At 46.6% G+C, this 13,197-nt stretch overlaps 1 protein-coding gene across 6 annotated transcripts in view; it reads left to right on the forward strand.

Annotated features, from left to right (window-relative positions):
- The first annotated feature begins 2,042 nt into the window (after nucleotides 1-2,042).
- RUFY2 (RUN and FYVE domain containing 2) overlaps nucleotides 2,043-13,197 on the forward strand; it is a 127,900-nt gene continuing 116,745 nt past the window's right edge. For 2 of the 6 annotated variants that reach the window (XR_004539182.1, XM_033941549.1), the window contains exon 1: nucleotides 2,044-2,210. Coding sequence is in view for 4 of the 6 variants with exons in the window: in XM_033941549.1 (XP_033797440.1) it covers nucleotides 2,087-2,210 (124 nt within the window). In the remaining 2 variants the exon portion in view is untranslated. Of the gene's footprint in view, nucleotides 2,211-3,203; nucleotides 3,332-13,197 lie in introns of those variants that run through there. The other 4 variants (XR_004539183.1, XM_033941546.1, XM_033941550.1 and 1 more) reach the window with 4 other exon arrangements.

Consider the following 13,197-nt stretch of genomic DNA (forward strand, 5'->3'; position numbering starts at 1 on the left):
AAGTTCTATGCTTGTAGCTAGCTATACAAGACATAGAATATTTCAAACTTTCTACTCTTACACAGGATGTTTTTATCTACTGCTGTAACTCAGGACAGCACTCAGATTCTTAGGGTGTGCCAGGTGACCCTAGAGGACCAATCAAACTCAGCCCAGCAGGGGCTTTTTGATTATGAAGTGGAATAATGAATAGTGTTCTTGTGCAAGGTCCTCGGTGAGCAAAAAGCACAGTTCACAACCATGATGAGAAACTAGCTCTCCTCCACATTCACATGGCAATGAACATTCAAAGATCGTAAATGTCTTTGACTGTGCACACACAGATCTTGTAAACACATCCAGAATGCTTCAGGGCAGCAAAGATGGTTCTTGGCCTAACACAACTCTAGTTTCCTGTCTCTAACTTCCCCTACTTATATTACTATATTAGGTTTGTTAGGTACACATTACTTCAGTTGTTTGCAATACGATACTATACCTTCTGCATCACCCTACAAGCTACTCTACACACTACTCTACAAATCAGCATCTTAGTTGATTCTATACCTTAACCTTGACCATTCCCTATCATTTGTGCATATAGCACTTCTGTCCTAGAACATTTCATCTTACTTCTATTCATTAAGTTTAATTATTTTACATTTACAAAGAGACTATGGGGTGACAAGCAAATGTGCTTTTACTGGACATTCCCTGTTCATGGCTTGCATCTGTTATTCCCTGTGGTTCAAGATCCTCTTTGTCAGTGTCTCTGTTGTTATTAATATTTTTTCCTTTCTACATGTAGCCAGATCACACCCTTCTCCTGCATTTTAGGTTGCACATAGCATCTCATATTCTACAGGGCCCCTTTTCAGATCAGTATATCCTTGACCACCTGGGCCTCCTTGCTCAGAAATAAGGTGATCCTTTTGCAAAATGTTTGATGATTGCTGCAAGACATCCATGTCTAGACTGCCCAAAGCCCGCCCACAACATGCCTCCACCATGCCCATCTTGTGCTCTGAACATATAGAGCTGGAACATCTCGCTAGACGTACAGAAAGGTGGTTTGGATTCTAAGGACATCCAAGTGCTGATTTAGGATGCTTTTTGTTACGTCTATGTTTTTTGATTATGGGCAAAAAATAGGGAAAAGCAAAGAAAACTGCAGACAAACATACAAAGATGCAGGCTAAATTTATTATATCAAATAATTGAGTTAGCGTTACCACCTTAGAACAAACCAAAGGACCCGACATGGTCTGTGTTTCGGTTAACCTAGGCTCATTCCAATTATTCTGAAAGCATCTGAAAACCTGGCTTTTCTCCGAAACGTAAAGCTATCTATTTAAAATGTAAAGCTAACTATCCTCTTCATAACCTCTAATTTCTTATTATGTCCTTCCCTCATTTATTGAATTTACCTGTAAACCGTGTCGAGCTCTATCTTTATGGAGATGATACGGTATACAAACTTAAGGTTTAGTTTAGCTTAGTCCTAATAAATTGAAATAGAGATAACTCAGGATATGCATGAAAATGACAAAATGTATATACATATATATGTGTGTGAGTATATGGACATGTGAAAATGGTGTGCATAGAAAATATGATTATGGGCCCCATTGCTTTCTGTTGTTGCTGTGAGTTGAGACTATTTATTTGGCTTGACAGACTCTGAATACATTATAGGCTGGGATGAAGTATCCTCCTCCCTCAATGAAAAGCCTCTCCTAATGCTACAATAGCCACCCCCAATTCAATTCCTCTCCCTGCTTGACAGATTCCTTCTTTCTATTCCCCTCCTTCCCACAGCTATCACCAAGGGACTACAAGGCAAACTCCTAAAGGTCTAGTGGGGTGGTATGAGCATTCCCCGATGTTCTTGCCCTTTCTGAAGCGATACCTATCAATTACCAATCTGCTAAGAAGCAGGAAAATGTAAATTAAGTCAGTAATTTAAAGAGTGGATGGACCATTCCGTCATCTACTATGTTAGTAGCATAGAAAGCTCTCATGCCAATAAACTTTCATGTGGCTCATTCACGTCCTCTCCCAGCATTTCCCTTCCTCTTCTCCCACCCCCTCCCTAAGTCTGAACCGCATGCTGCCGGTCCTCCAGCCACAGGATGGGGCTGTGAGGAGCTGGGCGGCGACGCTGGGGAGAGGAGGAGGCGGAGGCGCTTGCCGAGACAGCTTGATGGAAGCCGGACACCCGCTTGTCATGGGTAGGAAGGCTGGGGAGGGCGCGTACTTGTAATGAGCGCGAGGCAGTCGCCGGGGTTTACCTCCTCCCCTTGCTGACGGCTCGCGCCGGGTTGTGTTTGTTGGGGAGTGAAGTAGCCATCGCGGGGAAAGGGGGCAGGATGTGCTTTTTAGATACTGTACTTATACAAGCTTCTGGCCCTGCATTAGAACGAGCCACTAGTTGGGACTCGGGGGTGTCAAATTGTACTAACGGGTGATGGGGTGTGTTATCTACTGCCTTTAGAGCTCCTGCTGCTCGCGTGAACATGTTGCGTTGTGTAATTTGTTTTGGAAGCAGCTGGTGGGGCTGGTCCCTGATTTATGTGTGTGAATACTAGAATAGAAGCCGAGGGCGCTAACAACAAGGCGGGCGAAATCTTTAGCAAAAGCCAAAATTAGTATTTGGGTGGGGAGCTAATGAGCTGTGTGGAGCTGACCTGTGACTGCTGCGATTAGGGAAGTTGCCGTTCTCTTCCCGGGGACATGGGTACAGCCTTTCAATCTGCCATTCTGAAGAGCAGGGCTGCCTAAGAGACGGCTGCTGCTGCAATTTCAGGATCTCATCTTCTTGAGGATGGGGCTGATAAGTTGTACCTGGTTCTATCTGTTTCATTGATTTGGGGAATGGGATTGAATCTAAGTAGCTGTGAACTGGAGAGATCTTGTTGCTAATCACAGAGCTGGTCTAGGCTGAATCTGGGTCAACCTTCTTGCATGAGGAGTTGTGCAACAAAAAGTTTTATTAAAATGTTAATGCAGCAGTAAAAGCAGAAGTGGTAGTAGTGTGGTTAACATGTTTATACAACCCTTAATTCTTTGAACTGTATTCCTTCCTCACTGTTGAATTCTTTTTGTGAAATATTAAAGCAAGAACTAGTTAAAATGTATGTATCTAATCGAACCACTTTTCTATAACAAAGAAAGCAAATGAGCCATGTATGACCATTCAATACATGTTTTTACAGTATGTGGTATCATAGCAGAATATCCTGAAACATGACTAGCTGGGATTCTCCCAGGATAGGTTTGGAAAGTACTGGCTTAGTTCATTCAAATAGTTCATTCAAGCTTGGAGCAATTTCACTCAACTGTTTCCATTACTGTAAGTATATGAAAGGATTGGGTAACAACCAGATCCTATGTTTTAAAATAGCTGGCAGAGATCCAGAGGATCTCTCTTGTAGAATGTAAAGGATCCAGCTTTCACCTATTTGCTCCTCTAGGATGTAACTGAGCTGGGGAGGGTGATATGCCTTCTCTCTGCTTTGGCTGTTCGTGGCACTTGTTCTTAAACCTAAAAATGGATCTGTATGAAATCTAGCAGATATGACTTTATTGCTAATAAGAAATCTAAAGGCAGATCCATAGATCTTATCTGGATCTTTAAGAATCTCTTTTTCAGGTTTAAGGGCGAGTACTGCAATGAGAGGCAATAGCAGTGTTTACCTTCCTCCTTCAACTCAACTGCATCCTGGAGGAGCTGGATTCTCCGTGTCATGGGACAATGTAGACACACTTGGTAGCCTTCTCTGCAGTCTGCCTGTTTGGATGCGCTCTCCCTGGCTTAACAAGCAGCAGCAGCCAATAGGATATTGCAGTCACCTTCCCGCTCAAATGCATGCCACTGCTGTACTCAGTTCCTTCTTTTCTGCATTGCGAACAGACATCGGTCTCAATCAGGAAAGGAAAAGTGACCTATTTTATATGGAGCTAAAATGTACCAACCCAAAGGGCCAAACCATGGTATCAGCAGGAAATATTTTTAAAACCAATAGGAGAAATTTTTTTCCACTCTGAGAATAGTTAAGCTCTGGAACGCATTGCCAGAGGTTGTGGTAAGAGCACATAGTGTAGCTGGTTTTAAGAAAGGTTTGTCAAAATAACACAGAATAAGTGAAAATCCACTAGTGCTGACATATGACACTTTACATTATATTAGTGATTTCTATTCTGCCAATACCTTGCGGTTCAAGGCGGATTACAAAAGAAGATATCTGGCAATTTCCAGAGGAATTGAAGAGTAAAGCGAGTTGCTTCAGAGAATTGGGATGAGTCTAGCGGTGTTAGCTTGTTTTCAAGGATGTTAGTGCAGCAGGTAAAAGCTGAAGTGGTAGTAGTGTGCTTAACATGTTTATACAACCCTTAATTCTTTGAACTGTATTCTTTCCTCACTGTTGAATTTTTTTTGTGAAAGATTAAAGCAAAAACTAGCTAAAATGTATGTATCCAATCAAATCACTTTTCTTTAACAAAGAAAGCAAATGAGCCACATATGACCATTCAATACATGTTTTTACAGTACATGGTATCATAGCAGAATGAGCTAAACAGTGTGCCAGACTCTGCAGAGAAATTATTAATTCAGCAGTAGAGACCCTAAGTATAATAATTTAGTAGTAAGCACAAACAAAAAACTAAGATATTGGCTTATTGCAGTGGTTCCAAACCTGTCCTGAGGGAGCTCCAACCAGTCAGGTTTTTAGGATAGCCCCAATGAATATTAATGAGTTAGATTTGCATGGAGGCATTGCATGCAAATACTGAAAACCTGACTAGCTGGAATTCTCCCAGGATAGGTTTGGAAAGCACTGGCTTAGTTCATTCAAGTTTGGGGCAATTTCACTCAACTGTTTCCTTTACTGTAACTGGACAGTAACATGAACAGTGCAAAATACAGTGAAGCAAATGCTAAATCAGAACAATGCACAAGCCAAAAGTATCAAACTCAAGGGAGGAAAAAGCCTCGGAAACAAACCATCCCACCACACAATGGTGGCCTAAGGTGGTTAGGTAAAAACCTCATTGGTGTAAAAAAACATCCCTTGAAGTAACTATAGGCTCTGTGCAATACAGTGTTTAAAGTAGAGAGCATGGAGACGTGAGTCCCAAGTTAAAGTTTCGATCGAGCTGGTTACACCCTGAGGCAGCAGAATTGTGAAACACTGGCCACCGTTGGTGTACCAATTGTGAAGATAAGTTAAATAAGTTAAATTCTGTATCGCTTGATAGACCGGTATAGTTCCTTATGGATGGGTATTATACCTCACTGCTACCAGCAGGTGGAGACTGAGATCAAACTTGTATATCAGCATAGCATCCCCTCTACAAATCCAGTCTTCCTCAGTCTCCAGTAGCAGAGTGGTAGGCTAATTTCAGCTCCCCTCTTAGCCCTGTTGGATTTTTGTGTTTGAAGTGAACTCCTGGTTCCTCTTTTGTGCCGGATAGAGCTTGGGCAGGTCCTGTTTGGGGATCTGTCCAACCTCGAGGGTGTTAAACCCGGCGGATCTCGTGCTAGGTCCCTCCCCCCACCTTCCTCCACCTCCCCATATTTTTGTAGAGGGGCCTCAGCCGGCGGCCTGGCCCCCTGGTTGGTCAGCCCTCCAGCTTGAGAGCCCATGGAGTCTGTTCTGTAAGTACAAAAAAAAAAAAATCCTGAGGTTTGCTGGTCTAAAGGGCTCATTTCCCTTTATAACTACCTTTTGTCTGTTTTTTCTCATATAATCGGCACTTTCTTTGCAGCTAGGGCGCTTTCAGCACGATGAGCACTTTTAAAAGGAAAAAGTACTCATTGTGCTCCAGACGCGAGGTACTTGCGGCCGGCCTGTGCAAGTGTTGTGCAGGCCGGAGCAGTGGGGAAGCCTCATCGGCAGCGGATGCCGGCGGCAAGGGCATTCTGCCGAAGGTATCTCGCGAGTTGGATTTGGATCGCAGGGAAGCCCAGGCTTCCCCCGGCGCCCACACGGAGGGTTCCCCAGCCGCTGACGGTAAGGGAGAAAAGGATTCCCTTGCCGCCAGAATGGCTGGGGATTCCCTTTTCATGTTGGTCGGTTCCTTGGCCTCAGCGTCAGGAAAGTCCCAGGATTTTCAGATGCGGCAGGCCGCAGGATCTCAGATTTTGGCGGTTTCGGGTCCAATTTTGGCGGGAAGCTCCTCCTTCATCTCAGTGAGCTCAGGTGACCTTCCCCCTGTTCTGGAAATACAGGGGCAAAGTATGGCATGGTTCCCTATTGTGGCTCGGAGTCCCTTGGGGCCGCCGGGATTTTTTTCCCCCCTGACTTTTTAATGGCACTTTGTAAAGCTTATGTGCTGGCGGCAGGAGATTTCGTGTCCACTCCGGGGGTCTCAATGGGGGGGGGGGGAGATCCCTCGACATCTTCCCTGGTGCGGCCCCACATAGCGGCAGTTTTGCCCCCCTCTACTCCTCTCTCATTCCAACGCCCTAGAGTCTCTTGGGATGAGGATTTTTTCCCAGAGGAGCAAAATGTGATTGAGGAGGTCCTGGACCCTTGTGGAGAATTCCAGGATCCTCTTGGAGGGTCGGATTCTGCCAGCGAGGAATTCGAGCACCCCCCAACTGGCGAAGATGCATCTGTGGTGCACATTTTTCAGTGGGAAGAGCTTCATGAGTTAATTATGCAGGTCTCCTCAGTTTTGCACTTTGAGGACCCCGTGTCAGAGCCCCCGCATATGGTGGACCCTTTGCTTAAGAGGATTCGCTCTGCTTCCTAGGTATCAGGATATTCGAGATGTTATGCTTGCTCAGTGGCAGGTGCCGGAAGCCCCTTTTCGGTTTGCGCGCTTCATGGCCTGCCTGTATCCTATTCCTAAGGGGGATAGGGACATTTTGAAGTCACCCGTGGTTGACGTGGTGGTCTCAGCCATTTCTAAGAGGCATACCATGCCTAAGGAGGGCGGTGTGGCCTTGAACGTAAGTTGGAGTCCCTCCTTAAACAGAGTTTTGATGTGACGGCTCTGTCGGTCCAGGAAGCATTGTGTGATGGGCTAGTGGCTCGGGTGTGTTTTCGTTGGGCCCTGCATGTTCCAGAGAATGGCCACCCGGATGGTCTTGGGACTCAAGGATCTCCTGTATGAGGAACGGCTGGATAAATTGCAGCTGTACTCACTCGAGGAACGCAGAGAGAGGGGTGACATGATCGAGACATTCAAGTATCTCACGGGCCGCATCGAGGTGGAAGAAGATATCTTCTTTTTCAAGGGTCCCGCGGCAACAAGGGGGCATCCGTGGAAAATCAGGGGCGGGAAACTGCACGGGGACACCAGGAAATTCTTTTTCACTGAAAGGGTGGTTGATCGCTGGAATAGTCTTCCATTTCAGGTTATTGAGGCCAGCAGCGTGCCTGATTTTAAGGCCAAATGGGATAGACATGTGGGATCTATTCACAGAGAAAGGTAGGGGAGAGTCATTGGGGTGGGCAGACTAGATGGGCCATGGCCCTTATCTGCCGTCTATTTCTATGTTTCTAAAGAGGTAAATTGGAACTTGTTGGCAAGAAGTGGCCAAAATTGAATTGGGTGCTTCTTATCTCTCGGATGCCATGTATGACCTCTTGCGAGCTTCTGCCAAGGCTTTGGCTCTTGGAGTGACAGCATGCCATACCTTGTGGCTTCGCGCTTGATCAGCGGATTCGGCGTCCAATGCTAAGTTGATAAAGTTCCCTTTTAAGGGTCTTTCTTGTTTGGTGAGGATCTGGACAGGTTGGTTCAGACTCTCACTGATTCCAAAGTGCCTCGTTTGCCTGAGGATAGGCCTTAGCCGTTGGCTCGCGGTGGCGCTGCTCATGGGCGTGATTTCCACTGTTTCCGCTCTGGTAGAGCCTCCGTTCCATCTTCTGGGCTCTCTAGAGGCAGATTTTTCCAGCGCATGCAGTCCTTTCGTGGGGCCTGCCGGAGTGCAGGTAGCACCCCCGTCGGGTCTCCTGCCACCTGTCCAGCCCAGTGACTCCTTGCCAGTGCTCGTCTTGGTTCCAGTGGGTGCCAGGCTGCGAGAATTTTAGCCAAAGTGGGCAGACATCACATCCGATCAGTGGGTTCTGGAAGTGATCCGGGACATCTATGCTCTGGAGTTCGCCCGATCATTTTCTCTCTTCTCCCTCACAGGTGGTGTGGAAGCAGCAGGCCTTTTACCAGACCCTTCAAAGATTGTTAGATCTCCACGTGGTGGTTCCAGTTCCCCCACGGGAGTGGGGCACAGGTTGGTACTCAATTTACTTTGTGGTGCCAAAGAAGGAAGGGACCTTTCGGCCCATCCTGAATTTGAAGAGGGTCAACAGGGCTCTTCACGTGCCTTCTTTCCGCATGGAAACTCTGCGGTCTGTGATTCTGGCGGTTCAGCCAGGGAAGTTTCTGACTTCTCTAGATCTGACCAAGGCCTTCTTGTACATTCCTATTCGGGCCTCTCATCTTTGCTTCCTGCACTTTGCGATCTTGGGGCAACATTATCAGTTCAGTGCTCTTTCTTTTGGTCTGGTCACGGCTCCGCGGACGTTCACCAAGGTGATGGTGGTCATTGTGGCTGCGTTGCGAAAAGAGAGCATTCTTGTTCATCCCTACCTGGACGACTGGTTGATTAGAGCCAAGTTGTTCCAGGAGAGCACTCGGGTCACGGCTCGAGTGGTGGAGTTTCTGCAGTCGCTGGGCTGGGTAGTCAACCTTGCCAAGAGCCGGTTGTCTCCATCTCGGAGCCTGGAATATCTAGAGGTTTGACACCTTCTTGGGGAAGTCTTCCTTCCGGAGGCCTCGGACAAGCAAATTACAATCTCAGATTTGCCTGCTTATGGTGTCCCGGTATCCTCAGGCACATGATTTCCTCTAAGTCTTGGGGTCGATGGCAGCCTCCCTCGATGTGGTGAGGTGGTCGTGGGCCCACATGGGTCCTCTTCAGTATGCTCTTCTTTGTCAGTGGTCACCTCAGCGGCACTGTCTGGATCACCCTGTTCCGCTCCTGGGCTTAGCTCGGGGCAGTCTTCGTTGGTGGCTCCAGACCCCCCATCTTGTACAAGGGGCAAGTCTGGACCAGCCGCAGTGGACGGTGCTGCTCACGGATGCCAGTCTTCTTGGTTGGGGAGCTCAGTGTCTAGGTCACTCAGCTCAGGGCACCTGGTCCACGGAGGAGGCTTCTTGGTCAATCAGTGTCTTGGAGATCAGGACCATCCGTCTGGCGCTGTTAGCCTTCCAGTCTTTTCTGATGGGCAAGTCAGTCAGGGTTTTTTCGGACAATACCACAGCGGTGGCCTATGTCAATCATCAGGGGAGCACTTTGGTGGTGCAGGAGGTGACTGCTCATGGTCTGGGCAGAGTTGTACCTTCAGGAAATATCAGAATCTCACATTGCCGGAGTGGAGAATGTTCAGGCGGACTTCCTAAGTCATCATGCTAGATCCCTGATTGTGGTGTCTAAGCCTGGTGGCTTTTCAGTTGATAGTATAGTCTTGGGGTCAGCCCCAGATGGACCTGATGGCCACAAGTGTCAACACCAAAACACCCTGCTTCTTCAGGCATTGCAGGGATGTCAGGCCGAGGGCCTGGATGCTCTGGTTCAACCATGGCCAACGGAGGGGCTGTTGTATGTGTTCCCTCTGTGGCCATTAGTGGGCAGAGTTCTTCTCCACATAATTCGCCATCCAGGTCTCGTGGTTCTGGTGGCTCCATACTGGAATCGACAATTGTGGTACGCGGATCTGGTGAGGCATCTGGTGACGGATCCTCTTCCTCTGCCTCTCTTGAATGACCTTCTAACTCAGGGTCCCATTCCAATGTTTGAGCCGGGTCCCTTCTGTTTTCGGCTTGGCTCTTGAAAAGGGTTGCCTAGGTAAGAAGGGTATTCAGATAAAGTGATCTCAACTCTCTTGGGGTCTTGGAGGCTTTCCACCGCTCAAGCTTAAGTGAGGGTTTGGCGTCTATTTGAGGAGTGGTGTGCTGCGTGGCTTCCCTGCCTAACATCTTAGAGTTCTTGCAGGATTGCCTGGATAGGGGACTGGCTTGGTCTTATCTCCGGGTTCAGCTTGCGGCCTTGTCAGCCTTTCGGGGGTTAGTGAAAGGTTAGCGTTTGACTGCCATTCCTGATGTGCTTCGCTTCTTGCGGGCAGCCAAGTTGCTCAGGCCTCCCGTGGCCCTCTGTTCATTTTGGGATCTCAATCTGGTTCTGTCAGTTCTAGTGCGCCCTCCTTTTTAACTGTTGGGCGACTGCTCTTTGAAGGATCTTACTCTTAAAGCGGTCTTCTTGGTGTCCATTACTTCAGCTAGATGTGTGTCTGAGCTGCAGGCTTTCTCTTGTAGGGCTCCTTCTTTGGAATTTTCTAGGGAGCGGGTTGTCTTGAGGCCTGTTCCTTCCTTTCTGCCAAAGGTAGTTTCTCCTTTTCATGTCAATCAGGCAGTAGTCCTCCCAGTGTTGGGTAGCCAGGAGGGTTCTTCCGAGCAGAGACAGCTGCGCAATTTGGATGCCAGTCAGGTCCTTCGCTTTTATGTGCAGAGGATCCAGGAGATCAGGAAGTCAGATCATCTCTTTGTCTTTCTAGCGGGTCCTTGTAAGGGGGATGACACTTCTAAGGCTACTATTGCACGCTGGATCAAGGAAGACTATTGCTTTCGCTTTTCTTCTGAAGAAGAAGCTTGTTCCAGAATTTCTCAAAGCTCATTCTAGTTTGGCTTATGGACAAACACAGAATTATTGTTGTTGCTTCTTTGTGATGAAATTTGGATTGGTTTTGATATCAGGAAGTGGCTTTTGTTTGTGCCTCCTGATATGGCAGCCATTTTCAACACTGTCAATCATGAAATATTGCTAGATTATTTGTGATCTTTTAGGATTTCAGGAATGATGCTTACCTGGTTTCAGTCTTTTCTTTCCAATTGGAGTTTCTATGTTTGGAATGGTAGTGTTAAATCAGAGGTTTTTTTTGCTTTACACACTGGTGTGCTGTAGGGATCCTTTGTTGGCTATGCTATTTAATTTGTTTTTAGCCCCTAATGGGACTCTTGGAGAGCCTTGGAGTAAGGATATCAGTTGTATGCAGATGATTTTCAGTTTTTTTCTGAGGACTGTGAAGGAGGTTTCTAGCTTCTATCATCTTATTTGTCTGACATTGTGAAGTGGATGACTGGAAACTGCCTGTATTTGAACGTGGAAAAAACTAAAATTCTTTGCCTCTCTGCCTCTGGGATGACAGGTGCTCCTGCTGCTTTTTCATATAGTGGGATGAAGATACCTATTCAGTCTGTGGTGAAGAGCTTAGGAGTGTTATTGGATTCCTCTCTCTTATTTTGTAATCGGATTGTGGACATAGTGAAAACAGTATCTTTCAAAAAATAGCTAGTGCTGTATTTTGTTGACTTGCATTGTTTCCAGTGTTCTTGGCAAAATAAAACAAAACTGAATAAATGGCAGATGAATTTTAACGTGGAAAAATGCAAAGTGATGCATTTAGGCAGAAAAAATAAAGATCACAAGTATAGTATGTCAGGTGTAACTCTGGGAAAGACCGAACAGGAAAAGGACCTGGGTGTACTGATAAATAGGACTCTGAAACTGTCGGCGCAATGTGCGGCAGCAGCAGCGAAGAAAGCAAATACAATGCTAGGCATGATAAAGAAGGGAATTACGGGTAGATCAGAGAAAGTTATAATACTGCTCTACAGAGCCATGGTCAGACCGCACCTGGAATACTGCGTCCAGCATTGGTCTCCATACCTAAAGAAGGATATAAAACTGCTAGAGAAGGTGCAGAGACGAGCAACAAAGCTAGTGAAAGGTATGGAGAACCTGGATTACGAGGAACGACTTAGGAGACTAGGGTTGTTCTCCCTTGAGAAGAGGAGACTGCAAGGGGATCTGATCAAGACTTTCAAAATACTGAAAGGATTCAACAAAATGGAGCAGGGAAAGCAGTTATTTATAATGTCCAGTGTGACACAGACAAGAGGACATAGACTGAAGCTGAGGGGGGACAGGTCCAGGATGAATATCAGGAAGTTCTGTTTCATGCAGCGAGTGGTGGACACCTGGAATGCTCTCCCAGAGGAAGTAATTGCAGAATCCACCGTTCTAGGATTTAAGGGTAAACTAGATGCACATCTCCTTAAGAATGGCATAGAGTGATACGGGTAAGGGTAAATTAGATGCACATCTCCCTTGAGAAGCATACAGTGATATGGGGACTAAATCTATGCCAGGGTACACCTAGCGGGCCTCCGCATGTGTGGATCACCGGACTTGATGGACCCAGGGTCTGATCCGGAGATAGCAATTCTTATGTTCTTATGAACATGAAAGCCCTATGTAAAAGTATTATCACCCACTTTTCTGAAATAAGAGGACTACAGAAGTATGTTTCCAATGGAATAGATGAGACATTCTAGACAAATGGCTAGTGTCCTCATGGCTGCATGCCATCTGTAGAAGGAATCCAGTTCAGATTTTTCTCTGTGCCTTTTCTGTACTTCACTGAGCTCCTTAGCTCCACTTAGTTTTTTTCCCTTTGCACGTGTGCCTGCAGAAGTGTGTTCATTCTGCTCTCCACATTTTATTATTTTATTTGGTGTTTTTAGTCCTTTTTCAGGGGGGATTTTTGTGCTTAGAACATTTCTTCAGCTTTGCCTGCATTGAGAACACACAAGTGGGTATCTGTTAGCCAGCCTGCTTAGTTTTCTTTGGAGCTCAGGGCTGTCCCTGAAGCTGTCTCACCTACTGTTAAGCAGGGGTCCTTAGGACTGTATGCTGGATCTTCGGATTCTTTGGGCTCTAGGACCTGGGGACGATCCCACAGTTCTGCGCTTATTTCAGTCTGCAGCTTTGCCAGATCTTATTTCTGAGTCTTTGCAGGAACTGCATGTGGTCACTCAGCCGGCTCCATCCTTCCTTCTGGCTTTGTGGTATGCGCTCAGTCTTCCACCTTTCCCTGGCCCTGATATGGGCATTGTAATATCGGAGCAATGTGACTATCTGGAATGTGTTCTTATGTTAGCGAGGGGTACCCTCTGGCACTGGAGTGCCCGCAGGTTTTTGATTAGCCTAGAGTGGATTATTTGGTTATGCAGGTGCCTAACTGCCCCTTTCTTCCCAGGGAAAATGATGTGGTGCTTACAGATACACAGGACCTCCGTGTGGAAGAGTCCTCGGGAGGTTTTTTTTATGCATCTGCTTTTGGCTTTCAGGCTACTTTGGTGGTATCT

Source organism: Geotrypetes seraphini, chromosome 4 (genome assembly GCF_902459505.1).
Source record: "Geotrypetes seraphini chromosome 4, aGeoSer1.1, whole genome shotgun sequence".
NCBI lineage: Eukaryota > Metazoa > Chordata > Amphibia > Gymnophiona > Dermophiidae > Geotrypetes > Geotrypetes seraphini.